Consider the following 26,394-nt stretch of genomic DNA (forward strand, 5'->3'; position numbering starts at 1 on the left):
ATCAGTCCATTCAAGGTCAACCGGAACTGAAATCCTGTCAAACCAGTGTCTTTGAGAATGTAAAGCATGTAAAATAAAACATCACTTGCGAGCATCCACTGATCTGCACTTTAACACTGATGTGAAATTAAGTCTCAAACCAAATTCTTCTCCTCCCTGCTAAATTTCATACAGTGCACTAACACACGTTGTACTGACTCCATCTTGTGGTTGTGATCAGTCTGTCCACTTGGATGTCGACCAGCGGGGTTTGGCGTTCCAATTAGGACAGTGTGTCCAAACACAAGCTGTAAGAGAACAGCCTCCTCTGCTCTGCCTCTGCCTAAGGGGGTCACTGGCTCTGTTGAGCTTTTAATGCCGTACATATGCCTGACCGGGATTGCTGTGTTGGGACTTCTACTGTTTTTGAAGTAAAATTCCTTTAACTTTAATCGTTTTGGCTGAAAACATTCCTAACACAGATGTTTCCTTGACCATTCTTGTTCCTTAAAGCTAATTTTGCCAACTCATCTATCTCCTCAATCCCTTTCACTCCCACGAACTAGACACCACAGGATTTAAATTCACAGGCCCATCCTCTGAACTTGAAAAAATAACAAAGATTTCAAACAATATATCTTATATTTACAACAAATGACAATGCATTTTGACAGAGGTATAACATGTATAATGTATCATGTATAATTATAACATAATGGCAGGTTCAACTGCTTTCACATACAAGGTTTATAAAATTTGCAGATTTCCTCAGACCTTCTTTAGGAGTGTTACCCACCCTCTCAATTTTCACAATATTAGAAGGTGTTAGCAGCACTCTTAAGAAAAACACTCAACTTAGCTACAAGTTCAAGTCTGTATATGGATACGTTGACTGCTCCAAGAAATTTATGAAATAACTTTCATGTGAATTCTTGACACTGTTCAGCAAAGGTTTAGAGAAAAGGTGTGTGGAAGCCTTCACTGCATATAAGCACAACTAGGCAAAAAAGATTTGAATTTAACCCACAGAGGATGTTAGTAATGAACTGCATACATATCGGCTCCAAATTATGTTTAAATTTGACTGACGACAATTCTGGACCAGCGGTGACTGGAGAAACAATATTACAGATGTGTTTTTCCTTGTTGCTGCCTCTGAGTCTTTTTTTTGCCCTTGTTCCGCGGTGGTGGAATAACCTTCCTCAGCCAATCAGAACTGCGGAGTCTCTCGCCATCTTCCGCAGGAGACTGAAAACCCACCTTTTCAGAATCCACCTGTTCCCCAATGTGTAACCTATCTTTAGTCATGTTTTATTACAAAAAAAACAAAAACAAAAACCCTTGTACCAACCTTGTCTCCTTGCTGCAGGATATACAGGAGCGCAGTACTGAAAATAATTAAGGTGCATTCCTACTGTGATCTTTGCTTATGAGGTAGATAAACCTGATTGATGCACTAATTGTACGTCGCTCTGGTTTAAAAGTGTCTGCGAAATGCCAAATGTCTTACAAATATGGGGCAAACGGTCAATGAAATTTAATAAGCCGTACTGTGTACTAAACCAAATGCAAGGCCGTGAACTTAGGCCGTATGACACCTATTTTACCTGGTTTCTGTTGATAAATTAGGGCTGTGTCTCTCTAAATTGAGGGAGAGGAAAGAAAAAAGGCAATAACATCTTTAAAGAATTTCACATTTCACTCTTAGTGAATGCATACTCCAGGAGCACCCAGAGCAAGACTGCCTCTCTACCCGAGCACTACATACTACGGTCCATTTTCAGTTACAAAAAAAAAAAAAACTATTGCCTTTAAACATCTGTCTAAATCTGACCAGTGTGCATGTTGATTTGTTTGTGGTTGCAGCTCTCATTGTTTTAGTTATTAAGGCTGTGAATGATTCTATGTCTCTTCAGATGGTGCAGGAGTGTAAATCGTTTGCCGCACTGGAAACAGCAGTAGGGTCTCTCGCCACTGTGAACACTTTGGTGTGTTTTCAAACTACTCTGCTGAGTGAATCTTTTCCCACAGATTGGACAGCCATAGGGTCTTTCTCCGGTGTGCGTCCGCATGTGAACTTTCAGATGCGAGGAGCAGTGAAAGCTTTTGCCGCAGATGAGGCAGGAAAATGGACGTTTGCCCGTATGCAAGCGCTGGTGAATTTTTAGGTTAGAGAGATGAGAGAAACCTTTCCCGCACACCGCACAGGAAAAACCCTGCAAAATATCCTCACCGTTACTTGATAAACTTCCACTGTGAGGCACGTTTAAGGTGACGCTACTGCTAAAACTCAAGCTGTTTCCTTGAATGGTCTGGTGAGATTCTGTTGTTCTCTTTAGTTTGTTTTCTAAAGACGGTTCTGTTCTTTGTAAAGAGGGAACGGACTGTATTTGAGCTGCACTGTTCCCCATTACTGCTTCTAAATCCCCAATAGAGGATCCATCCTGAGAGGAACATGCGTTGGAATCTTTAAACGAGAAAGGGCAGGGCAGTAATTGTAGTCCAGGGTGCAATGGATGCTGCTGCTGCTGTTCTCCTCTGACAGATGATCCAGGGTTGTTACGACAACTGTCACCAGTTCCTTGAGAAACAGATGACAACAGCTGAGAACTTTTGTCATTCATTAGACACTCTGAGTTCTGGGAATTTTGCTCCTCTGTAACATATTTAGTCTGCCTGCTTTCCTGATACATTTGCATTTCATGCCGTTCCACTTTCATCTCAAATTCCACCTCACTTATGTTTTCAGCACTGTACTCAGGCTTGTGCTGCACACTCAGTTCTTCTGGATCCTCTTTGTGAGTGTCATCAGTTCTCTGGTCCTTTTGATGTGTGCCTTGGTTCATTTGAGTATCTAGGGAGGATGAACATGCATTAAACTTTCCCACAATATGCTGGCAATCAGGAGGAAGCGCCTCTGTACCGCCGTTGTTAAAATCTTCTGAGCCTTTAAGTTTATAAAACAAGACATAAAAAAACTTTAGTCAGAATAACACAGTTAATAAAGGCATCCATGATACTGACTTGAGAGAATGGTGTGGGTATTTGTGTGTGTGTGTGTGTGTGTGTGTGTGATTTTCTTTCTGAGACATTACAATGTTCTTACCATCTTCACAACCCCACATCTCCTCCTCTTCAGACCGCTCCTCTTTGATCTGAGGTAGGTCATTTCCATTCTCATGAATGTCTGTGGACTGCAGAAAAGTTTCGATTATTCACTAACTTGATTAAATATCTGGGGGGAAGTTAACTGCACTGTATCACATTTTAATTGTCTTGGCTTTGGTTTACTCAAATGTGACAATTCACAAAGAGGTGTCCATTGCTTAGCCTATACGAACTTGTTGCTCTCCATAGTCGGACAGTTGCCAAAGCGTAAAATCATCTTCAATTATGGCTGAAAATGGTTCTTTCCGAGGATTAATGCCCCAGTCCCTTCTAGAGACGTTATCCTGGTTGGGAAAACAGTCCCCTGAAATTAAGCAACCAGTAGACCTTCAGACATAGGGTTTATTCACAAAGACACACTGCCTTGGATCATAAAAAACAGGACTACTCCGGTGCTTTGGCTAAATATACAGTATGTGATCGTTAACTGCTGGACGATCTATAATAGCATAGCAGTATTTCGCTTATTTACCTGTTTTTCGTCGTATCCGTGTAGCCCTAAGTTCGTTTTCCAAACGTGTTAATTCCCTCTTCAGTTCTACATTCTCGTTTTGATTACGGGAAATTTCTAAGTGCAATACAGCACAGCTATCATCGACAAGTTTGCTTATTTCTGCTACCGCCGCCCTTGTTAAAGCCTCCATGATCAAGGCTAACTGAGTCTGAAAAGACTCACTGCTTGTCATTTTTGTGTTAGAGGTAAATAAATACAAGCGTAACCAGACAGCCGGCAATAATAAACCAATACGCAAGACAATAAACAAATAAACTAATTGGTTGTCTCTGCTGGCTTGACCGTAGCCTCTTCCTCTTCCTCGAGCTTCATTGGTAGTTCGCTGCAAACGAAAAAGATGCATTACCGCCACCTACTCCGTTGGAGTCTGTAGCGGAATATAATATCAGTCGGGTTATCTCAGCCGTATGCTTAAAGGAGAATCAAGTAATACCACGCACGCTTGTGAAAGAAACCCTCTTGTGGCATTAAAATATCCCTGAATCCTAACTGCAGCATGCCGACACTCTAACAATCTCTTTGCTTTACATTATAATTACCACACACCGCAAACATATGCCTCACTGCTTCTAATACCAAACGCACCACACAACCCACTTTCATGCACACTAAACATCAACAAAAAGTGTGTGCCCCGACCTTATCTAGGTTATTTAATTTCCTCTCCCGCAACTCCTCCCTGTGAAATTGATGGGCGAAACTGATTTAACCACACCTGCCTATGCACTGTTTATGAAACCTCTCCTGACATTTCTGAATCCCCATCTTTCTTACAACAGACTTTGCTTCCCTGTCACCTAAGTTTACGACATCCACAGCCCTCCTTTTTAATGCTTCCATCAGTAAACAGAGCACAAAAGACACCCTAAAAGTGTAAAAAAAAAAAAGAGCCTTTTAACTAAACAATTAAATATATTTTAAACACGTAGATAAAACATGTTGTCAGAATAGTTCCAGTCACTGGTTCTGTTTTGGTCACTGATTGTGCTGAATTAATATAATATTTGGTCACCTCCACAAAAATCTTTAAAATAATGAAATAACCAGATATGTACTTTAATAATTTTGGCCAACTTACTCAGGTCCTGTAAGTCTACAATGGTAGCGCATTTCGACATTTCTGATCAACTAATTTATTGCGCCAAATATGGTGTCTTAAAATCTGCAAGTGTACTCAACTCTGATATTATACACTTATTGCAAACACGTCTTCCCTAAACACTTAACTTCAGGCAGTATGCTAATCTCTGGACGATCCATAAACATTTTGTTAAGCGACAGGTCCTCCTCTGAATCATGTATTTCAAGATGCCAACATGGGAAAGCAGCACCCCCACATATCTGTAGCGATCTCCATTTTGCTTATGGTAATTCTTAAAATCAACACAATCACCAACTCTTAATTTTTTACATCCTTTTAATAAGAAATGTTTAGTAATAAGAATATTTTAAACAGGGGTCTTAAAATCTATGCTAGACACACCAAGAGGCCCATATGAAATCCTTATGTCAACTCAACATGTAGGTAAAACCCTGAGCGCCGATACAGTTAACTCTTACAATTAAATTTCCATGCATACGTTCTGTATAGGACCATGACTGACGACTTGGCAATCTCCAGATTCTGACATTAGAAACTGGATTGCCAAGCCTTATTACAAAAAGAGTTAGTGTAACTGTTTTGAGGAATAAAGGCTGAGACTCATTTTCAAAGTCTATCCAGAAAAAAAACCCCAAAATGGATTTTTGTGGGTTTTTTTTGTTTTTTTTTTTTATCATAAAACACCCAATAACTACCAAACACATTATGGAAGATAACCTCGTGTTAAACTACGATCACAATGATGTCTGTTGCGTGCGCTTGTAGTGGAGAAAGTCATTCCACAACACGAACAATTAAATGGTTTTTCCCCTGTATGGGTTCTTTGATGGCCTTTGAGGCTGCTCTTCTGAGTAAACCTCCGACCACAAATTCCACAACTGTAAGGTTTTTCACCAGTGTGAATGCGCTGGTGTCTCTCAAGATGACTTAGGCGATCAAAACTCTTTCCACACAGAAGACAGATGAAACGTTTTTCTCTCTGCATCATCCCATCCCTCTGTTGCATTCTTCTGTCCGAAGCAATGTCAAAACTTTCGTTCATCTGTGTGACTGTGTTAAAAGGTGAACTTGAACCTGGGACCATCACACTCTCTCTATCTCTCAGCACAGGAAGATCTCTTGAAGGACTCTGTCCATGCTGACGGGAGAGTGAGGTTGTCTCCTCACTTATCCCATCTTGTTTTGTCTCTGTTTTGTCTAAAGGACAAAATTCTACTTCTTCTTTCACCTGAATTTCATTGTTTTCACTCCTCCAGGTGTGGGTCATGACAGAGGGCACCAACTGTTGTTCACTTTGATCAGATATAGAAACTGTGTGCTGTTTATCCTTATAAGAGCAGTCTGATTCGCTACTATCTGTCCCACCACTATTCACTGTAGTCATAAAGGACCACAAATAAGGGCTCATCTTAGCCATCTTACGTTGAGATTCAGAATCCTTGCGGTTAAGTTCTTCAGTCCCATTCTCAGATTCGGACTGGTCGCATTTTGGTTCCGAATCTTCCTCTTCTTGCTCAGCCTTTAATTCAAATTCCAGTCTACTAATCTCTTCATCACTGTGTCCAGAACTCAAGTTGCCACAGTCCTTGATGTGTGAAGTCATCTTTGAAATGTGCTCCTCCGCGCTCGTGCGTTGCGTGTTCTGTTCATCTGTCTTTGTCAAATCTGTGTTCTCTCGTTGATCTGGGCAGGTTACATTCGTTCTTTGCTCATCTATGGGCACTGACTTCTCTGTATATGTGGTATGGTCCTCTCTGGTGGCAGTTAAACCGTGTGTGCTCTGGTCCTTTGCATGAGGTGATATGTCGTAATTCTCAAAGTGACAATTCTCAGCCGGTGCCCATGAGACCCCTTCAATATCAACATTTATTCCTTTGAAGAAAAAATAAAAGTCAGCGTACATGAAAAAGAACACAAAAGGGGAGACAGAGGGACAGTTTGTGTGTCTATCAAAACAACAAGCCGTCTCATTTTTTCCTTAATGGTCACTTATTAATATATTTAATATTAAATATGAAAGTTACAATACATATTTCCATTACACTACTTCATTTACTTCTATGCACTTGTCTAATTATGGTCATCCAGTAAGAAGAAGCACAGTTCAATACACTGAAACAGTAAATGGTAGAGCTGTATATCTGTAGACGATTCAGGAGTGGCGCATATTCACTAAATGGTATGGCTTTTGATCATTTATCAAGTCTTACCTCTGTGAGTTTTCAGATGACCTTTCAGGCTACTCTTCTGGGCAAACCCCCTTCCACATAAACCACAAGTGTATGGTTTTTCTCCAGTGTGTATGCGCTGGTGCCTCTCCAGGTGACTCAAACGGTCAAAGCTCTTTCCACAGAACACACATGGGAAACGCTTCCTACTGACCACAGTCCCATTTAACACCCTGCAATGTGTAGGTGCATTCAGACTAAGAGTTCCAAGGTTTAACCCATCTTGATCGTCAACGCGTGACTCGGGAAGGGAATTTTCTATATGCATATGTGCAACTGAAATTGAGTTGTGAATGTGTGGGAAATCAGCACTCTCTCTTTCTCTTGGCTGTACATTAGACGTTTCAAATGGGGACTGCGACCTTATGTCCAATACCTCAGCTGAGAGAAGTGTGTTGGTACTGTGTTCATCATGAAGGCTGGATTCCTCTCCAATTAAACAATGGCCTTGTTGAGTGACACCGAATTTGTCTTGACCTGTCCCAGCAGTAACAAGGTCTGACCTATGTGGTGATTGCTGATCTGTGATATTAAAGTTCTCTGGAGTATTTGTCCCTACATCAGTCTCTGATGACCACAACCTCAACCCAGAGTCAAGAGAGTGACCCCTTTCTGTGCTCTGTCGCGACTTTTGATCTGTAGGCTCGTCCACTTGTTCCACCTTCAAAACCAGGCTGGTGGCACGGTTCTCACAAACTCGATCATACTTGATGTTACCACACTGCCTGTCATTTCTTGTAACATCTTTTTCTTTTGCACCTGTGAAAACAATTGAGACACACACTGAAATGCTGAAATAGCTCAAGGTCAAACATAGTAATGTGGTCACATATTCTATGCAAAATTGGTTTCTATTGAATATCTGATATTATCAGATTTAAAATCTTATTCAACTCCTTACTGTTGTTTAAAAAAAAGCATCAAACGCCAAAATAGTTAAAACCTAAGTGTATTAGGCAAAGCACGCAGATTATGTACACGTTTGATAAAGAAAAAGAAAAGGTGACAGGAGCACGGCATTTCAGAAGTGTCAAATGGGTCATAATTGGACTTGCATAGCCTGTATAAGACCAAATTTAGTTTATCTAATAAGCTACAAACACGCCGTAATTACACCAGATACTGGCCGAGAGGATGCACGCTCAAGGGATGCAGCTAGTCCTATAATTTGGGTGCTTACCTCTGTTGTTTACAAACTCCTCCAATGAGCGACCACTGACACATTCTCGAACAAGAGCGCATCTTGTCGCTTGCAGCTCATCCGTTGCAGTTTGTAGTTTCTTTCTTAAAGTATCTATTTCGTTTTCTTTTTCAAACATCTGGAGACGTAAAGTGACAATACCATCATCCACAACTTTGCTAATTTCAGCAATCGCTGCCTTGGCAAGAACTTCCATGATAGATGCTATTTGTGTTTGCAGAGTGAGACTGTTGGACATGGTACCCATCAGCTAGGCATAACCCTCATTAAACTTCACGTTTTTTGCGTTTCAGTGAGCCTCAGTTCAACAATAATAATAATGTGCTACGTCCACGGACTTCGACCCAAGGCAAGGCAAATAAGAATCGCGTCCGGAAACCTTGCAGCATGCATCGGAAGTGACGAAACGTCAGCCATACACATCGGAAACTACAGCGATTTTTAGAGTAAAACGTAGCCACACAGTTCGCACCGATTAACGCGAAAATCCCTGTTTAACAAAAACGATAGGTTTTCAGACAACCTTTCAGATACCTCAGACCCGTCTAACATGGTAAGACATGTTGGCACGGCAGTCTATTTGTCATTAACAAAATAACAGCCAAAGAAGAAGAATTCTGCGGAACCGGAAGCATCTGCTATTAACTCTTTTTTATAGTTTGCCTCTGTTGTTTGGAATGAGGAGGATGGGTCCAGAAATCCCGAAATGGTTTATGATACTTAGTGTTTGTTGGCTGTATAAAGGTAAGTAGCTTTCTGTTTTTTTACAGTCTGAACACACCAACAAAAGATCAGGCCAAGCCCTTTTATATTTGGTTGGATGTTAATTTTCGATTCCGCTACCCCGGTACCTAAGGCTCTAGCTAACCTGAAGAATTAATGAAACTGCATTAATTTTAATGTAGCTGCTAAAGCAGATTAAATGAACCGTTCTTCCCTTTGAACGTCGTGTTGATAACGAGAGACTGATTGCCTAAGATCGCCCTGAAGTACACAATGTGGTGTGCTTTACTCTGCCTGTCCGGCATAGCTTCGCTCTTCTTTTTACCGTGCAAGTTTCAGCCTTTGGGATATAAATGAACATGCAGTTCATTCCAGTTTGTACTTGTGACCAACATGGTCTGTAGTTATGCATTTCAGCAACATGTTAGTTTTAGCTAAGAAACTTGAAAGACACGAAACATTTATTAAAAATAAATTTATGGTGCAAGAAATGGCACCGTGACTAAATTGCAGAAGGTTGCTAATCACCAGGGAATTGCGTTAAGTTGCTAGTCACCAATGAGTTTGCAAAGTCAAAGTTATTATTTTGAAAGAAGAAGAACACTCGTAGGGTTTTGGATGTCTCTTCAGACTTTGTAATGTTCTAAATAAGTATTTCTAATTTGAATAGTGAAGGTTTTTAGTCGTTCTTAATGTTCTTTGTTAACTCTGAGGTTTAAATATTTTGTATGTGCAAAAGGGCAAAACTATAGATGTTCCTTTTGTTCTGCTAATGCATTGGCATAGGCTGCTCCTTTGTCTAACTGACTTTACCCAGTACAATTAAATAACCATTGACTGACGAATTACTGATCCACTGTATATTCTCTCCCTTTTCTCAGGTGTGACTTGTAATTCTGTTGAGCAGAAGATCTATGTTGCACTCAACAACACAGTCCCCTGTGTTAGGCTGCTGAATGCCACACATCAGATTGGCTGCCAGTGTAAGGAAGGCATTGCAGTACACAAACAAACATGACCCCTGTATTCACATGCCACAGGCAATGATAGACATGGATTTAAAGACTTCTGTCTTTTTTGACTTATGTGGTTTGGCTTGTTTTTATTTTGTTCATGTTTAACAGCACTGAAATCAGGTAGCACTGGAGTACTGCATGTGCTCCAGTCAGAGGCTGACCTGGACTGGGTTCTCAGCACTGGACCCCACCCTCCATATATGGTCTTTATGGAGGCATCTTTTTTCAATAAGTATGAGCATCTTGACCTCACATCTCTTTTGAATGTTGCATGCACATTATCATTTTTAGTGCAAATGTTCCACAGTGACAACCTATCTCCCTCTTTCCCTCCCTCCCTCCCTCCCTCCCCCCCTCAGTGTAACTATGATGAGGTTGAAAAACTCTACCAGGGTAGCAGGGGTGGCTGTGGTGATTCCAAACACTGGTCCTGCTCAGGGGTATTCTCCTCACACGGGCTGCCCCAACCAGAACACAGGTGTGTTTGAGGTGTTGTGATGTTATACGTATGTTTGGCGAATCTGGAGATTAGGTCTCTTGTGTGTTGTTGGTACCATTCCTTTGTTATGGTTGTATGACTGACTGTTAGGTTTTTTAAACTTAATTATCTTTTGGAGATGTTAATACATGTTTATTTTATTTGTGTGCATGTATGGGTTTGTTTCTGCTAGGTGTGTATTCAGAGAAGTATGGCCCTCTCCTAGCAAATTGTAACAACACCGTTTGGAACCCCCTGGGCAATGGCCTGTCCTATGAGGACTTTCGTTTCCCCATCTTCTCTCTTAAGGATGATAATGAAACCGAAGTCATTCGCAAGGTGTGTATTTCAGTGGGGAAGATCATAGATTAGATCATAACATGAACACGGATGGTATTTCTCAGTATGAGCTGTGTGTGTGTGTGTAATTCTGTTTTCTCTCTCTTTGTGCAGTGCTTTGAGGATCATAATGTAGCGGCGAATGGGAGTGCTCCTCAGTATCCACTCTGTGCTATGCAACTCTTCTCTCATATGAGCGCAGTTATAGACACACCGACCTGCATGAGACGTAACCACCTCCAAAACAGCTTCAGTATCAACCCAGGTGCACACTCACACTCCAGCACCCTATAAACACTCATACTTGGGTTTTAAGAGAGTCATAATGACAAGTTTTCAATCTTTTCCTCTTCTTTTGTTATCTCAATCAGATATGGTTTGTGATCCTCTGAGGGATTATAATGTGATAGCATACCTTCGGCCTGTCAATACCTCAACCAAAGGCCATAAAGCCAACGAAAGTGTGGTTATTGCAGCAACAAGAGTGAGTAACAGACTCCGTCTTCACATCCTCCTTCACATAAAACACTGTTTTGTTAACATATGCCCCATACGTGGGTGTGAAAAAATGCCAGCCAAAATACCCATCTCATTAGAATCATTCTGAATAGCCTCTGTGTGTGCACGCATTAGAATGTTCATTTATCCGTTTTCCCTTTTGTCCTCACCGCTGGCTGTGTATTTTCTCCTGTGCTTTTTGTTATGTCCCGTCACGTCACATTGTCGGTTCCCCCTGTGTTCTTTTTCAGTTGGATGGAAGATCTTTCTTCTGGGACATTGCCCCTGCAGCAGAGGGTACGGTGGCTGGATTTGTAACTCTGCTGGCTGCTGCCCATGCATTGTTTCCTGTGGCTCAGGAAGTCCCGCCCCCTCGCAATATTCTCTTCACTTTTTTCCAAGGGGTCAGTCTGAGCATGCCCTGGAATTACTCTTTGAGAGTTTATACCGTGTGGATTCATGTTGGCGAGCATTTCATTTCTTTTTCTGTTATAGGAAACCTTTGATTACATCGGCAGCTCTCGTATGGTGTATGACATGCAAAACAAGAAATTTGAAATCGACCTGGATAATGTCCACTCAGTGCTTGAGTTAGGACAGGTACGTATGTGAAACAAAAGCAGTCTCATGAGTCCAGACACTGAATTTTCCCATTTGGTCCACCGATCAGTGCCTGGTGTCTTTTTGATACATTTGTATTATTTGATTTTTGGGGCCCCTTCATCCTATTGATTTATTTCTTCTGTTATGACCACTGCTGGTCTCTTTGTAAGCACCCCAACTACAATATCTGAACATGTAATTCTGCTACCTGTAAAGCAGAAACATATATATATGTACACACACACACACACACTCAGAATGTCTAACACCCATGTTTTTGCAGGTTGGGTTATGGAATCGTCAGAAACTTTGGATGCACTCAGACCCCATCTCAAGGCTTAACAGCAGCGTGGAAGAGGAGGTATGGGGGGAAAAACAGCAGGAAAGGAAAGAAAAAGAAAAATGGAGAGAAAGGACAAGCTGAAGAAATGGATGGTCATATCTCGTATTACTCACTCTTTTTCAGGTTGGGAATTTGGTGAACAACATCAAGTTTGTTGCCTCCCAGATGAATCTCTCAGTGGAAGAACCCTCTGTCAGTCAAGCTTTACCGCCCTCCTCTTTTCAGCGTTTCCTTCGAGTTCGACCAGTCCCCGGTATTGTGATTGCAGACCACGAAGCAGCTTTTGTTAACAGGTTTGTATAAGGAGAGTCTCAGTCTTTGTTGAATTTTTTTTTTTACAGTTTATCCAAGGATTGCCTGATTATTTTTGGATTTAAAAGTTGAAAGTTTGAGAGTTTTTTGACCTTTTCATGATGGATTTCATGATGATATGGTATCAGGGTTATTGCTTTCATCTCTTTTTTTTTTTTTTTTGAAACATGATGTTGCTTAAATGCTGTACTCAGTCTGTTTCTGTGCTGATTCATGGTGTTAATATTTGTAACAGGTACTATGAAAGTATTTATGACAATGCTGAGTACCTCAATGTGGCCTACCCATCCAACATGAGTGAGGCGGAACAGCTGGATACTGTGACTGACACTGCCAGGGTAATGTTACGATAGTGACTTATTAGGTTATGTCTTTAATTTACTGCTGTAGCAATCACATGAAGTATCACCAAAGTAACCCTGGTCTCTCCTTTTGTCCTCTCTCGCAGTCTCTTGCAGAAGCGGCTACACTAGTTGCGCGTTCGCTATATAAGCAGGCAGGAGGGAGTGACCCTCTTCTCAGTAATATTACCGCTGACCCCAAAATAGTAAGTCATGTGATCACGTCACATGCCATCACATGTTTATCAAATGATCAACTACTGTTCACTAAAACTAATGTTTTCTCTCTCTCTCTCTTTTTCTCTCCCCCCCTCTCTCTTTCTCAGGTGACTCAACTGCTCTATGGATTTTTAATTCAGCCTAACAACAGCTGGTTTAGGGCTTTGTTTAGGCCAGACCATCAGCAGGTCCTTAAAGGTCAGACTCCAGCCAAATAAACACATACGTTTACAGAGAGGCCTGTTAAGAATGGCATCTTTCATTTTGAACCATCTTCCTCTTTCTGTAGGAGTTCAGTCTAATTATGTGGGCGTGCGGATGCCGGAGAACGCAGTGAAGGAATCAACTTTACTCTTCCAGTACATTTTGGCTAATCTAACCGGCAAGGCAACCAATCTTACACAGAGCCAATGCCAGAACCCTTCTGACTTGCCAGAGGAAAGCAAAGATGTACGTGTGTTTGGAACACAGATTTCTAATATGACCGTGACTTCTTGTGTTTCATGAACAGTGTATGTTTGTGTGGTTCTGGGTGTTCTGAGATTTAGTTTATGTCTGCTTGGTATATCTTTGTATTTGTACGGGTGTAGGTCTTGATGAAGTGTTGGATGACAATACAGATTTGACTTTGTGACTTTCTCTCATTTTTAGCTCTACTCCTACATGTGGGTCAAAGGACCTGTCTCAGCCAATGAAACAGAAGGAAGCCCTTACTGTGTACGAGCTTCAACCCGTTTACATGAGGCGTATTCTCCGGCCTTTTTGCTCAGCGACTATGCATCTAAGGAGTATTCCACATGGACAGAGTCACGTTGGAAAGTGATTAAAGCGCGGATCTTTCTAGTGGCCAGCCAAGAGTTAGAGGTAATGCACTTCGCAATTCAAATCGAACAAACAGAACATGCCCTCTAAAAACACCAGCCAGTTTATTGAGAAGTTTACTTACACTGACCAGACTCAGATTAGATACAGATAAGCTAAATGGCAAAGTAGTTCTACTTTAATTGACACAGTTGCATATGAAAGTCCAAATTCCCTTGAGTTCCATACACAAAAGCTTTATGCAAGTTGCTGTTAACTGACTAATAAACGTCTCCTACAGGAAAAATTAATTTTGAAAGCAGATAATTGGTTTCCCATAATCCTCATATGTTGTACTCTTTCACCGTCTCTTTCTAGATGTTGACGTTGGGAGTTGGTGTGGCTGTGTTACTGGTGTCTCTTTTGGTGACGTATTTCATGAGCTCAAAGGCAGAAATCTTGTTTAGCTCCGCCCGTGAGACCTCAACCACTACCTACTGAATGGATGCAGAAACCAGAACATATTCACACAAAAAATCTCTAAATCTCCAGTCCATGAAGAGAAAACATTTCTCTCGTAACACGAAAGCTCAAACGCTCATGACTTGCACTCATGTTAATTCATTTGACTTTAAATTCAACTACTGTATTCATAAACATGCATACAGACCCAAATGCAATCAGTAAACATGTTCTTATGCACAGTGACTGACATAATAAAGGATCACTCATGCTGCCACACTGCCCTGGAGGTCAGCCTCATCTCTGGAACAGACTGGTTTCAGTGGTCTGACGCTGATTTACGTGTGGATAAATTACCCTCCCTGGCTTCAAATGCAAGGATGTTCATATTTTTTCTTTTTTTTTTTTTAAATCACAGAATCATTTGGTTTTGTTTACTCTGCCATGGAACTGGCACTAAACTGAAAAAGTTGATTTTAGGCATTTAGTGTGCATATGAGCCTGTGAACATTTGTGTAGGATTTTTGTATGATCATGTGTTGTCAAGTTCGGTTTTGTGTGTGTGCGCGCGTGTGTTTGTGTGTGTGTGTGTGTGTGTGCCTGTGTGAATGAGTGTGGGTGTGCATACACTGATGTGTACGCACTGTGCAATAGTTTATGGTGTGTTTCGTGTGATTTGTTTTACTTGTCGTAGATTCTCCTGAATAGAATGTAACTTTACCTACACAAATGGATTTTTGGGGTAACTTCATGGGACAGTTTTAAGTCTTAAAGCTGAGTGACCACTACTGTTAATTTTAATTCCTATTCTAGCGAGAATCATTGGTTTGCCTGTTTTTTTTGTTTTGTTTTGTTTTGCCAGCTTAGTCATACTTTGCAGAACCAAATAAACACTTATGGGAGCATTTGTTGTATTTTCCATGATGAGAGGAATGGAGTCTAATGAATATAATGATGTAATGAATGAACTCAGTGATTGATTGTTGCCTTTAACTAAATAAACACGGCTTTTCACCCCAGTGTAGTAGTATTCATTTTTTATGACGAAGTGAACATATCGCATGCCAGATTAAAAGGAGCTGTAGTTGTGGAACAGACGATACACATGCTACGCAAAACAAAGTCATGAGACACTGGGCTCACTGGGCTAAGTAAACTATGAGGTACATGCCTAAAGGGTCCCAGTTAAGCTTGATGAAGTAATCAGTGGTACGATGATGTGAACGGAAATACAGTGGTGCTTGAGGACGAAGAGAAACATTTAAAAAAAAAAAAAAAAAGAGGTCTTTGAGGTTCATATGAACGTGGGAGAAATGTAGAAAGTGAGTGAAAAGTAGATTGTGGGATAATGGGAGGAACTGATGAGCTAGTAATGCTCATTGAGTTTATAGTGGTACAATTTAAAATAAAACAAATTAAAATATTCTGAACAACATACTGTTTTTTTGTTTTTTTTTTAAATTTATGAATAGATTGCCTTTTGTGCATGAGCTCAGTCAAATTTACTTTATGTACACCACTCGGACAAATCACGTCTGGGAAAGAATCCCACCTAGACCAGAACAGGATTTCGGCAGTTATACAATAACAGTCACAATTACACATCAAATGCACATCTGTGACTGTACTGACTAGAAGAAAAGACATTTAAATTTAAAAAAAAAAAAAATCCAACAAAAACTCTGATTGGATTTTTAAATTTGCATTATTTATTTCACTATATCTTTTATCACAAAGAGAGTCTTGAAATGCAGACTAGAATGTTCTCTGTATATAAACTGTACACAAAAGCAAGGCACTATACTGTACATTTAAACTTAAAATTTCTTTTTTTTTTCTTCTCTCTGCACAAATTCCATGCTGTCAGATTACAAAGACAAAGGATGGCCCTGCACTTTCAGAGTGAGAGAGAGAGAACATCACACAAACCCATGGTCAATCACGTAACAAAAAAAAAAAATAAAGAGAAGAGAATACTTGGCATGTAAACTCCTTTCAAAGCAAAAACAAACAACAAAAAAACAACAACAACAACAACAACTGACATTTAACTGAAGTGAATACACTGAAAAATATTTTGTTTGTTCTTCCACAACAATTTTTACACAATTATAAATTAATCTGCAAAGCTTTCAAAGAGACACAACAGTAAAGTACCATCCAGGTATGGGTGAAGCAAGACCAGACTGTATCTGTCATGGGCGGACCGGAAGAGATCATGAGAAACTTTTTTTTTTTTGTTGTCATTATTAGAAATTAGCTGTATGTATAGATGAAACATCAGATTCCTGTACAGTGCATATGGGTGACAGATCAAAAGACGTGCTGGGAAGAGTCTTATTGCACGCTTGGCTGTATAGGTGAAAAGAGGCGGGGTCAGGCAACGCCCGGAAGTGCCAGTCAAATATACACAGTACTCCTCTTACATTTAATAATTACACCATAACAAGCAGCTACTGCAGCAGGCTAACACAACCCCCTGTGCGTATCCTCATGTGTCCGGTCATGTGTATCACTCTTTTACTCTCTGCTCTGAGGAGACCAGCATTCCCACAGCAGTTATCTCAGTGGCAACGCGAGGGCGCACCGTTTCAGTGTGAGGAAACAGCAGCCATGGCAAACACAGGCCTCACTCACCACATCAAGGCAATCAGTGAGTGGCTAAAACAGTCCTTTGGCTTTCTTCACGTTGACTTGCTTCCATCCTGGTAATCCCTCATATTCCTCCCTCTTCATCTCCAGTGCTCTCTGACAGGGGGGACAGCAATAACAATTCACACATGCAGGAGAGAGAGAGAGAGGGATGAGAGCGGAACACGGTGTGATCATGCTTGTCAAACATAAACGCTGAATTAAGTGTGAATAACAGCTCAGCAGCACCAGCGTAGGGAATACAAGCCCAGACCCAAAGAACATTAAATAGTGCTGATCTGAATCTCTGACAAACCGTGAGAAGGTAGAAGTGGAAAAAGTAGTGACGAAAAGTGTGTTATGAGTGTGAGAGACATGTAAGGTGTAAAATAGTGGTACAATAAGAGAGAAGACAGGTGTGCACAGAGAGAAATATGATAGGACGGACAACAGTGCCTCTGTGAAGAGGATCCAGGCATAAGTGGTTACCACGGAGACGCTGCGTCGATGTGAGGCAAGCTCACATAATAAAACGATAAACTCACCTTCCCAGAATTCCCTACAACCCACCCTGCATAAAGGCAAATTGTTATATCCTTAAAATACATCCATGAAAATATGTCTTTATAGAATATTACTCAAAAATACTCATTTTGGTAATATGGCTACATTAACATTTATTACCAAAGACACGGCAATATGTAAGAATGAGGAGGATGTATAATTCCGTAATATCACACTGAACAGTTCATATTATATTGTTGACCTGTTGATATACTCAGCTTGTGGATTTTATCAATTTAGGTACAAATCTCAGGTTGGCACTTGGTAAATATTCAGGTCTGAAATATTATTGATATACACTATTTGACAGAAGGCTCACACATTAGCATAAATGTGCAAATGCAAGTCTGAATATTTCTGAATGTTTGTTTTCAGTTCAGTTCTAAACGTAGCCTTTGGAAAACTTCACAACTGTTTAGGGGGTAACTCCAAAGACATACTGTATCTATATGATGTGTCATGAGAGCACCCAGTCTCTTCTGGCTATTTCAGCCCTACAGACATGAAAATGGGTGTGGTCTCACCTCAAAGTCCTCGTCTGTTAGGTAGAGTTCAAGGCGTAGCGGGTCGACGCCATGGGGCAGGGGGCGTGTCTGTAATACTTCAAGCGGATAGGTGCTCTGACAGAGACGAGCCAAAACATCTTCCACCAGTATTATCTGGTTACACACCTCTGCTTCCTGAACAGCAAACACACAGAGTGAAAATTAAAGGCCTCTGTGTCTCCATGGTGATCACTCAGACTCCTCAATACAGTCTGTATACATGGTTTCCCCCCCTTCCTAGCAGACACAAACAATGGAATCACACACACACACACACACACACACACAGACAGACACAGACACACACACAGGAACAGACTCACTCTCTCTGTGATCTCAGCGATATCCTCTCTATGTTCCCAGCTGGGAAACATGTTGGTGAAGGTGAGTGGCTCCAGCCCAGCGTGGATCAGGTAGGATTTCTGAGGCTTCTTCTCATTCTTCTCTGAAAGAGAGAAAAAGAGAGAGAAGAGAGAAAAAGAGATAGTCAGCCAGGGAGCTCTATAAATTAGCGTGACATTTTACCATCATGAGCAACTACTCACCCCGGCAGTACTGGAGGACCGTCTCCATGGCGCATTTGCGGTCTGTGTCCCAGCGGATGCGGGCTGAGCCAGTGCATTCAGCCTCCTGTGGCCACCAGCCCTGCCACAGGTAAACCTCATGGAAGTTATCTACCAGGAACAGAGCTAGAGGGAGAAGGAGAATGAACAGAGGTCAAAGAGAAGTTGTGTCACAAACTGAAGTTTCAAGCTGTGTGTATCTGAGCAGTTTGTTAACTAAACTTACATACAGATGTCAAATTTATGGTTCTCTCGTTTTGATTTTCTATCCTACAAGTATTATTTCAGGAGTTACTGCAATTCGCATCAGAGACAGATTTGTGAAAACAGATGTGTTTGCTGCTGATTGTAAAATAACGAACAGGTTTATTGTCACAGTAACTTAGCGGAGAGGTTGAGCTGTGTTGTGCTCACCTGGCTGGGAGGCAGAGTAGAGGTCCTCTTGGAGAAAGGGCAGAGAGCTGACAAGGTCAGGGGCTCTGGACGGGTAAAAAAACTCAGTAGCCACAAACTCCCCTGAAGAGCTACTGAGCTGAAACAGCCGTGGAGTGAAATTAAACTTGCCTGGGTCTGGGAAGAGAGAGGGAGAGAGAGAGAGGGGGGGGGGAGAGAGAGAGAGAGAGAGAGAGAGAGAGAACTTAAAATGAGTCGTGTTCTCACCATATGCTACCTTACGGCAAGCTTCAGTACAGGCTTAGAATAAGAACCATACCGTAAACTATTCCAAAAGCATTCAACTTTGAGCCTCCATTTTTGAAAAGAGCATGCTCCTGAGACAGAATTCGAGAATCTGTTATCATTATCACTGTAACACTACCATGGTGAAGTACAGTACCTTGAAGCATACAGTCATAAGCCTTGCGGTCTTTCCTGCCCAGTGCCTCCCAGAAACCCACAGGCTCCGCCCCCTCATCACACTCATGGATAGTCACATTACAGCTGCTATGAAGTCCTGCCTCCAAGGGCCGTCTTGGAAAAAGAGAACGAACGGTTTAAGGTCATAACTGTCACAGATATGTAGGTTGGAAGGGAGTAAGGGTGTATGAATTTTCTAAAATTTTATAAGAGAGAAAAGAGAGAAATGGAGTGAGTTTGTGTGTGTGGGAAAACTCACTGCTCTTTAATCTTTTCTGCAGCGGTGCGCGCCACATCGCGCGTGTGTAGCTGTGCTTTGCAGCCGTGCCACAGGTATATGAGGGCTTTGTTAATGTTGAGCAGGATCATCGAGGTACGGGAACGGAGACTGCTGCAGTGACACGCCACTTCCAGCAGGTGGCCCTCTACTGGCACCTCACCCCTCACACAGTACAATCGCCACTCATCTGAGAGAGGGAGGGAGAGATTGTAATCAAAGATATATACACTGACCACCGATGCTTAAAACTTATTTCTCCTCGTCCAAGCCAGTTAATTTTACACCGGGATTCATTTGCCGCCTCAGGGATGTGTAAGTTTCAGTGCCCACACACACACATTGAACAGAAAAAACTAACTGTGACATAAAAATGGAAACAGTCCATTAAAAGACGTTCAGCACATGACAGTTTCCCCATTATTGTTACTCTTCGAATTGTAACATAATCAGATTGTATCAGATTATTCTCCCTTGGCCATTCCTTGTGGAATTTCTTTCTTGCCACTCTGACATATAGGCTGGTATCCCAGTACAGCGGATAAGCGTAGTATATATGAGTGATACCACGGCTGAATCACAAACAATATCTCCCATGGCTGGGAGGAGGGAACAGAGGACTGTGTAAACTATAAATGAGAAATGGGTGTGAGAGGGACAGAATCAGTGACATTCTTACTCTGAATATTATCTTCTTCTTCCTCTCTCTTTCCAGCATGCACAATCATCCCTCCATTAAAACACTGCAGGAAACAGGGTGGTTCCTTTCCCTGCTGAACTTGCATCTGGAGGGAGAAGGAGAGAAGAGAGAGAGTATTGATGAAAGGAGAGAGACAGAGAGAGAGAGAGAGAGAAAGAAAGAGTTTGTTAGTTATCTGTAGACTAACTGTCTATCAAGTGCAGTTACAGCAGACAAAAGACATGAAACATGATTTCAGTGGTTGCACAGTTGGTATTTCCCCACAGCAAGTTAGATGTAACTTCCACAAAACATCTTTGTAAGCACATTGGCCTTACTGTGCTTCACTACTGACATGCTGTAGAACACTAAAGGTGAACAATTAAAGTGATTAAATCAACAGTGTGTTTGTTTTCTCTTCGTCAGTCTAATGGTACACTTGCTAATATACACATCTGACAATTTACACAATGGCTTAAGACTGACAGGTATAGTGAAAAAGAATGATGTCATATACCTGGGCCCCTCTCTCCTCGTCAAGTTCCACCGTCATCAGTGCTGATGTGCCCTTCTCACTGACAGTGGAGTTCCTGCCCTGCCAGAAGAAATAACAACACTTCTCCCTGCCAGGACCTGCACTTCGAACCTGCTCTGGCTTCTGCCTTTTCCCCACTGGACAGACAGAGAGAGAGTTAGTAACAAAACACTGAAATACACATAGAGAGAATGACAGTACAAACATACAAATAGTCCCAACATTAATTAAACACACCATCTATAGGCACAGCACATTTAATTAAATTTTATGGGATTTACAGTGTATAATACCACCTAAAATCTTAAACAAAGGAACCCATTATACAAAGACACAGATAAAATTATTTCATTCAACACATAAGAAAAGAAAATCCATCTCTGTCTCTCACACACACACACACACACCCACACACACACACACAAAGAAGAGATGTGTTACTGACCTGCTGCGCTAACCATATACTTCCACTTGACCACATAAGCATCTCCCTCATGGAACTGGCCTATACTCTGCTTGGGCAAACGACTGTAATCAAACTCCAGGATATGCCACACGTCTACTGAAACTGTGCTGATTTCAAGTGTGCGCAGAGAGTCCTCAGTCCCCCCCTCGACTGGACCATAACCTCGCCCTACGTCCTGACCATCCAGTATTGTGCTAATTGGCGTCTGTAAAGCCGACAACATCAAAGACGCATTGTACGGACGACTGCCCGATCGAGATTCCACAACCTGAGACTCCTGACAAAGAGAAAGAGGGAGAAAAAAGTTCTGTAAATTTCTGTAACTGTCTTTATATGTGACTCTGGTATTTACTTAGAAACACACACACACACACGCACACACACACACACACTCGTCTCACCTTCTGCTCAAAGACTGGTTCACTGCCATTCCTTGGTGACTTTGATTCTTTCCAGTCCAGAAACTTCTCCTTGAAAAGAACTGTCTCATTATGTTCTGTCAGTCTACCAAATATAGCCCAGTCTGGACGGCCTTGACCTTTCCTGCGCGCACACGCACAGACACACGGGCACACACACGGGCACACAAACACAAACACACCCACACAAACACACCCCAGAGATGTTTTAGCACTATATACTGAATGCCACTCCCTTGTGTGCGGCTTGTGTGATTAAGTGTGTGCTGGGATACCTTGGGATGAGAGTGTTACATCCTCCTGGGTCAAGAGGATTGATATCGCAGTTGGTATAGTCAAAGGTGCCGTTCCACAGATGCTTTGCAAGCTGAAACGCCACCTTCCTCTGTGCCAACGTCACCTCTTTGCCATGCCACACATACACTTCACTGCCAAAGTCAAACACCAACACCTACACAGGTTGAGAGAGACGGGGAACGTCACACAAGCACAAACACATGTACCAAAAGCAGAGTAAATGTGGAGACATGGTGTGTTAGTCAAAGCGAGACTGGACCTCTTTGGAGCCTAGCAAAGAGCTTCGCGGTATCTTGCCCCAGTAATCATCGTCGGGAAGCAGTTTGTCATCCACGAGACGGAAGATACAGTTCGTCTCTACGATGGCGTTCTCAAACATCTCATCGTCCTCAGGAGGCCCGGCCGCTGCGGTAATGTAAACACAAACACAAACACACAGACTTTACACAGATGGTACTTGAAATCCTCTCCCGACATCCAGTGGGTAAGAAATGTTGAAGAGCTGGAATGACAAGAAATCATTGGCAAGAGTTTCACAAAACAAAATGTGCGTGTGTGCCAGTAGGTATACAGCTGAGGTCATACGCTGGTAGGTTGCTGGTCCTCCTAGAATCTTCCAGAACTCAGCAGCTGCTGGGCCCTGGGAGTTGACCCCTTCCTCAATGTTTTCGACCTGCACTGCCCGACAACCAAGGTCATGATTTGTGTGGATGAAGGTGGCAAGTTCTGATGCCTAATTTCAATAGAAAAAAGAAAGGGGACAAAACCAACCTCAAAAGACCTTTAAGGGAGGGAAACAAACTGCCATGTTTACTGACACCGGTAGATGATGATTTATTGCTAGCAGGACTATTACTATTTTGTGTATCGTTAAGGAAAGACCCTAAGACAATGCTCTATAATTGAGTTAGAATAAATCAGTCCATGGACTATTACAACGCAATTATTCACTGCAGCACTGCGATGCGTCTTGTTTAGTGAATGAAGCTGCATACTGAGGCTTCTGATTTCTTACCTTGGCTCTTTCAATAACGTTGGCGAACTCTCCTGTCCAGACAAAGCAATTTTCAGGTGTGACCAGCAGAAAACAATCCCCGCTATTCAGAGAGGAGACTCTGGGCTCCACTAATCTAGTCTGAACATGCCGACGACCTGGGTAACACAAATAAAAACACAGACGAGGAAAAAGTCATGATGAGGCTGAAGTCATAATGGCTTAATGGAAGTCCTGGAAAACCTGATGGGAACAGGAGCAATTTAACACACTCAGGCACAGACACACACCAAGACCATTGTAAACGCATTCACGATAAACATGACAAACACAGGGCAAGCTGGTCTATTATATTTATTCGCTTATTGAAAAAGGCTGATAGTGTGTGCTGTGGAACAGTGGCTCACCTTTGACCTGCATGAGCATGAGTTTTTTGTAGGGTGCTGCGCTGTTATTGGTCATCTGCTCTGAGATGCTAACACTGCGCAGACTCACACTGCTGTAGTTTTCTTTACTCGCCAAACCAGCCAAAGCTGCATCTGACAAACTGGAACTCTTACTCACTGAAAACACATAAATATGACACACAAAGATATGCATGAGCAACTCTATGTGTATGAGAGAGAAGGTGAAAAAAGAGAGAGAGAGAGAGAGAGAGAGAGAGAGAGAGAGGGGGTATGTATACAACATACCATGATTCCTAGCCACTCTATCCATTCTTTTGTGTCTGCCTGCCGCCCTCTAACTCCTTTGTTTCTCTCCATCCCTTCATCTCTGCCATTACTCACTCTTTTCCTGTTTCATCCTCTTGCTCTCTAGCTGGCCGATGTTGAGTCTCTCCTCCGTGTACTCCTGTCTAATATCCTTCCTGGCTGCCAGGATCTTCAGAGGGTTCCGTGATGCCTGGACATTCCTGGATGGCCGCACCGCCCGTTTGTGCTGTACCATCGCCGAGGTCAGCCTAGGGTCAAGCAGAGGACTCGTCAGACTCCGGGAAGTTGTGTAAATCGGAAGGTGGAAAGCTAATGGGTCTAGGCTGGTCTACTGCACCATGCAGAATAGAAATATGTATGTATTTAGCAATTCCTGATGAGATTTTCTTTCATTTTGTTTGAACGTGTTTTGCGAAGTTTGATGAACAGTGCAAAAAATATGCCCCCCCCCCTTGATTACTTTGGCGTTTGCTTTCCGAAGATGGCATCAAAGTCTGCATCGATCTGCACCCTGCTGGTCTTGCGGGGGAAGTCTGTCACATGACGATAGAACTTTGAGAAGATCTCATCATCGAATCGCATTACTTCTTTAACTGCTTTCTCAGTCACAGTGAGAGTGGCCTCCTGTAGCCCTGATACTGAGTTAAGGAAAGAAAGAAAGAGAGAGAGAGAGAGAGAGAGAGAGAGAGAGAGAGAGTGTGTGTGAGAGAGAGGTGACACATGCACTTGTGGTGATTTGCACTAAAGAAGAATACTTTGAAATATGTACTATAATTTTATAATATATGAGTTCAGTTCATCTAACATAAAATGAGACAAAGATGCTGACTACTAACCTTTGCTGTTCAAACGTCCCAAAAATGTTTCAAGATTATCCAGCTTCTTATCAGACTCCATTTCTGGTCTGACCTCAATTTCTGCAGGAAATCAAAAAAGACGGCAGAGTATATCATTCAGTGCAAAACAGTGCAAGAGATTTAAAGAGAGGGGGAGAAAGGGACTAACCCTCTGGTGGTTTGTTGACAGCTGGTACATTGCTCTTCAGTTTGGTAGAGATTGGAGACAGAATTGGGTTTAGAGCAGCTGATGAGGCAGCTAAACCTTAAAGAAAAATAGGGAGTGAAAGAGAGAGAAGACAAGGGAGGGAAGGGTACAATAGTTAATTAAATGTGCAAGTTGCATCTGAGGCATGAAGCATTTCTTTGCTGCACTGACTGAATGTAGTGTGTGTGAGGAGTGTGTGAGCTGGCTGAGTCAGTGAGTCAGGTGTATACCCATGTATATTCCTACGGCCCACGAGTGTGTTTTGTAATTAAGCGTGTGGTACCTTTCTTAACCATGCGGGCAGCGACGGTGTACTGGCTGGAGTCGTTGGACACGCCCTTTCCCATGCTTTGCCACGCCTCCTCACGAGTCGAGATCATCTGTTTCCTCTCTTCAATTGACATCTGTCCCTCACCTTCTTCTCTCAACTTCTGAATGGAACACACACAATTCAGAATTCAGAATTTAGCTCAGTGTTAGTGCTATAATGGAGGATTTTTTTTAATGTACTCAGCCAAGCAGAACAGTAGAGGAATAACTGTTTGGGCTGTGACAGTATTAGAAAAATCATTTTCATTCACTTAATGTGAGCTTTTATGGATGCACAATGGCTTATTTGTAGACAATCACATTAATCTGAAAACAGATCAAAAAGAAGTTTTAGTCTTAAAGAATACAAACGTGATATGAAGTCAGTCAAAAAGATGGTGAAATACAATATTTTGTAATACAATCTTACACACTTTTTTGGCTTATACAACAGCTATCAAAATTATTACAATTTTTCAACAGAGCATGTCCAGAAGCGTTGCGCTATGTGTTGTTTGTGGGACCTTGATCAAGTCAAAGTCCAAAAGATACTTAAAAATTTATGCAGTATAAATATTTATCCGATTCTTTTGAATTTGATACTATATTTAAAGTTTGGTCATGTGATTTGTTCAGAAATGAAGATCATTTTTCAGTGTCACGCAGAAAGTCCACGTCAATTTAATGTCCATATAAAACTCCCAGTATAAATATAGAGCAAAATAGAATAATAACACTAGCGACCATCTAACAACTACAAAGCAAGATGCCAGAAACAAAAGACATAGACAGGCTCCCTACCCATAGGCAGTAGCCAAGAGAGCTTACATAAGACTACTGGAGACACCACAAGTCTATAAGTGATTGTGCACGGACCAATGCTCTTAAATACCCTGCCGACTAAACGCCTTGGACAAAGCACCCTCGTGTCAGAGAAAACAGCCAACGCTACATGATCGTGCCTCGGTGAATGAAGAATGCGTACGCATGTATATGAACACAAACACACACACACACACACACACTTACCTGGTCTTGCTCTTCCATGAATTGGCACTTTTGACCAATAGACATAGGAGGAGGAGAATAAGTGGAAGCAAAAACAGGTTCCTAGATGAAGGTCAGAGTGAACGAAAAAGAAGCGGGAAATAAACGTGTGATGAAAGAGAGAAAGGG

The 26,394-nt window shown here is 41.8% G+C and overlaps 3 protein-coding genes and 1 long non-coding RNA gene across 4 annotated transcripts in view; 1 reads left to right on the forward strand and 3 right to left on the reverse strand.

Moving 5' to 3' along the window:
• Positions 1-3,086: 3,086 nt before the first annotated feature.
• LOC115812052 (uncharacterized) lies at positions 3,087-3,740 on the reverse strand. The gene is made up of 3 exons (XR_004025282.1): positions 3,620-3,740; positions 3,321-3,451; positions 3,087-3,173 (listed from the first exon to the last, which is right to left on the reverse strand). It is a non-coding gene; the product is annotated as an uncharacterized LOC115812052 (long non-coding RNA).
• Positions 3,741-4,221: 481 nt separating this feature from the next.
• Positions 4,222-8,388, reverse strand: LOC115812173 (zinc finger protein 236-like). The gene is made up of 4 exons (XM_030774659.1): positions 8,172-8,388; positions 6,974-7,750; positions 5,992-6,635; positions 4,222-4,230 (listed from the first exon to the last, which is right to left on the reverse strand). Exons 1-4 carry the CDS (start codon positions 8,386-8,388, stop codon positions 4,222-4,224), a joined length of 1,647 nt encoding a protein of 548 aa, XP_030630519.1.
• A 264-nt stretch (positions 8,389-8,652) lies between these two features.
• On the forward strand, positions 8,653-15,346 carry ncstn (nicastrin). The gene is made up of 17 exons (XM_030775343.1): positions 8,653-8,936; positions 9,797-9,898; positions 10,040-10,163; positions 10,291-10,409; positions 10,603-10,748; positions 10,863-11,013; positions 11,120-11,232; positions 11,498-11,650; positions 11,742-11,846; positions 12,133-12,210; positions 12,316-12,485; positions 12,740-12,842; positions 12,953-13,051; positions 13,172-13,262; positions 13,354-13,514; positions 13,716-13,928; positions 14,244-15,346. Exons 1-17 carry the CDS (start codon positions 8,870-8,872, stop codon positions 14,364-14,366), a joined length of 2,118 nt encoding a protein of 705 aa, XP_030631203.1. The 5' UTR covers positions 8,653-8,869; the 3' UTR covers positions 14,367-15,346.
• Positions 15,347-16,988: 1,642 nt separating this feature from the next.
• The window catches only part of svilb (supervillin b), a 29,420-nt gene continuing 20,014 nt past the window's right edge, over positions 16,989-26,394 (reverse strand). The window contains exons 19-40 of the mRNA XM_030774660.1: positions 26,248-26,328; positions 25,193-25,340; positions 24,871-24,966; positions 24,702-24,782; positions 24,326-24,503; positions 23,941-24,113; positions 23,560-23,715; positions 23,174-23,310; positions 22,744-22,891; positions 22,418-22,563; positions 22,137-22,312; positions 21,844-21,985; positions 21,422-21,719; positions 20,959-21,113; positions 20,442-20,547; positions 19,745-19,952; positions 19,466-19,599; positions 19,045-19,200; positions 18,613-18,756; positions 18,355-18,512; positions 18,047-18,202; positions 16,989-17,075 (exon numbers count right to left, since the gene is read on the reverse strand). Of these exons, the coding sequence (XP_030630520.1) occupies positions 16,989-17,075; positions 18,047-18,202; positions 18,355-18,512; positions 18,613-18,756; positions 19,045-19,200; positions 19,466-19,599; positions 19,745-19,952; positions 20,442-20,547; positions 20,959-21,113; positions 21,422-21,719; positions 21,844-21,985; positions 22,137-22,312; positions 22,418-22,563; positions 22,744-22,891; positions 23,174-23,310; positions 23,560-23,715; positions 23,941-24,113; positions 24,326-24,503; positions 24,702-24,782; positions 24,871-24,966; positions 25,193-25,340; positions 26,248-26,328 (3,264 nt within the window). The remainder of the gene's footprint in view (positions 17,076-18,046; positions 18,203-18,354; positions 18,513-18,612; positions 18,757-19,044; positions 19,201-19,465; positions 19,600-19,744; positions 19,953-20,441; positions 20,548-20,958; positions 21,114-21,421; positions 21,720-21,843; positions 21,986-22,136; positions 22,313-22,417; positions 22,564-22,743; positions 22,892-23,173; positions 23,311-23,559; positions 23,716-23,940; positions 24,114-24,325; positions 24,504-24,701; positions 24,783-24,870; positions 24,967-25,192; positions 25,341-26,247; positions 26,329-26,394) is intronic.

Source organism: Chanos chanos, chromosome 5, assembly GCF_902362185.1.
Source record: "Chanos chanos chromosome 5, fChaCha1.1, whole genome shotgun sequence".
Classification (NCBI taxonomy): domain Eukaryota; kingdom Metazoa; phylum Chordata; class Actinopteri; order Gonorynchiformes; family Chanidae; genus Chanos; species Chanos chanos.

What these genes read in the sequence shown, in the direction of transcription:
- LOC115812173 (XM_030774659.1), bottom strand. Translation starts at nt 8,388, where the DNA reads ATGGAAGTTCTTGCCAAGGCAGCGATTGCTGAAATTAGCAAAGTTGTG. An exon ending in GGAGTTTGTAAACAACAGAG is followed by an intron (nt 7,751 to 8,171) that starts GTAAGCACCCAA and finishes TTGTTTTCACAG; the next exon opens with GTGCAAAAGAAAAAGATGTT. An exon ending in TCATCTGAAAACTCACAGAG is followed by an intron (nt 6,636 to 6,973) that starts GTAAGACTTGAT and finishes TTTTCTTCAAAG; the next exon opens with GAATAAATGTTGATATTGAA.
- ncstn (XM_030775343.1), top strand. Translation starts at nt 8,870, where the DNA reads ATGAGGAGGATGGGTCCAGAAATCCCGAAATGGTTTATGATACTTAGT. An exon ending in TGGTTATTGCAGCAACAAGA is followed by an intron (nt 11,233 to 11,497) that starts GTGAGTAACAGA and finishes GTTCTTTTTCAG; the next exon opens with TTGGATGGAAGATCTTTCTT. An exon ending in CTGTGACTGACACTGCCAGG is followed by an intron (nt 12,843 to 12,952) that starts GTAATGTTACGA and finishes CCTCTCTCGCAG; the next exon opens with TCTCTTGCAGAAGCGGCTAC.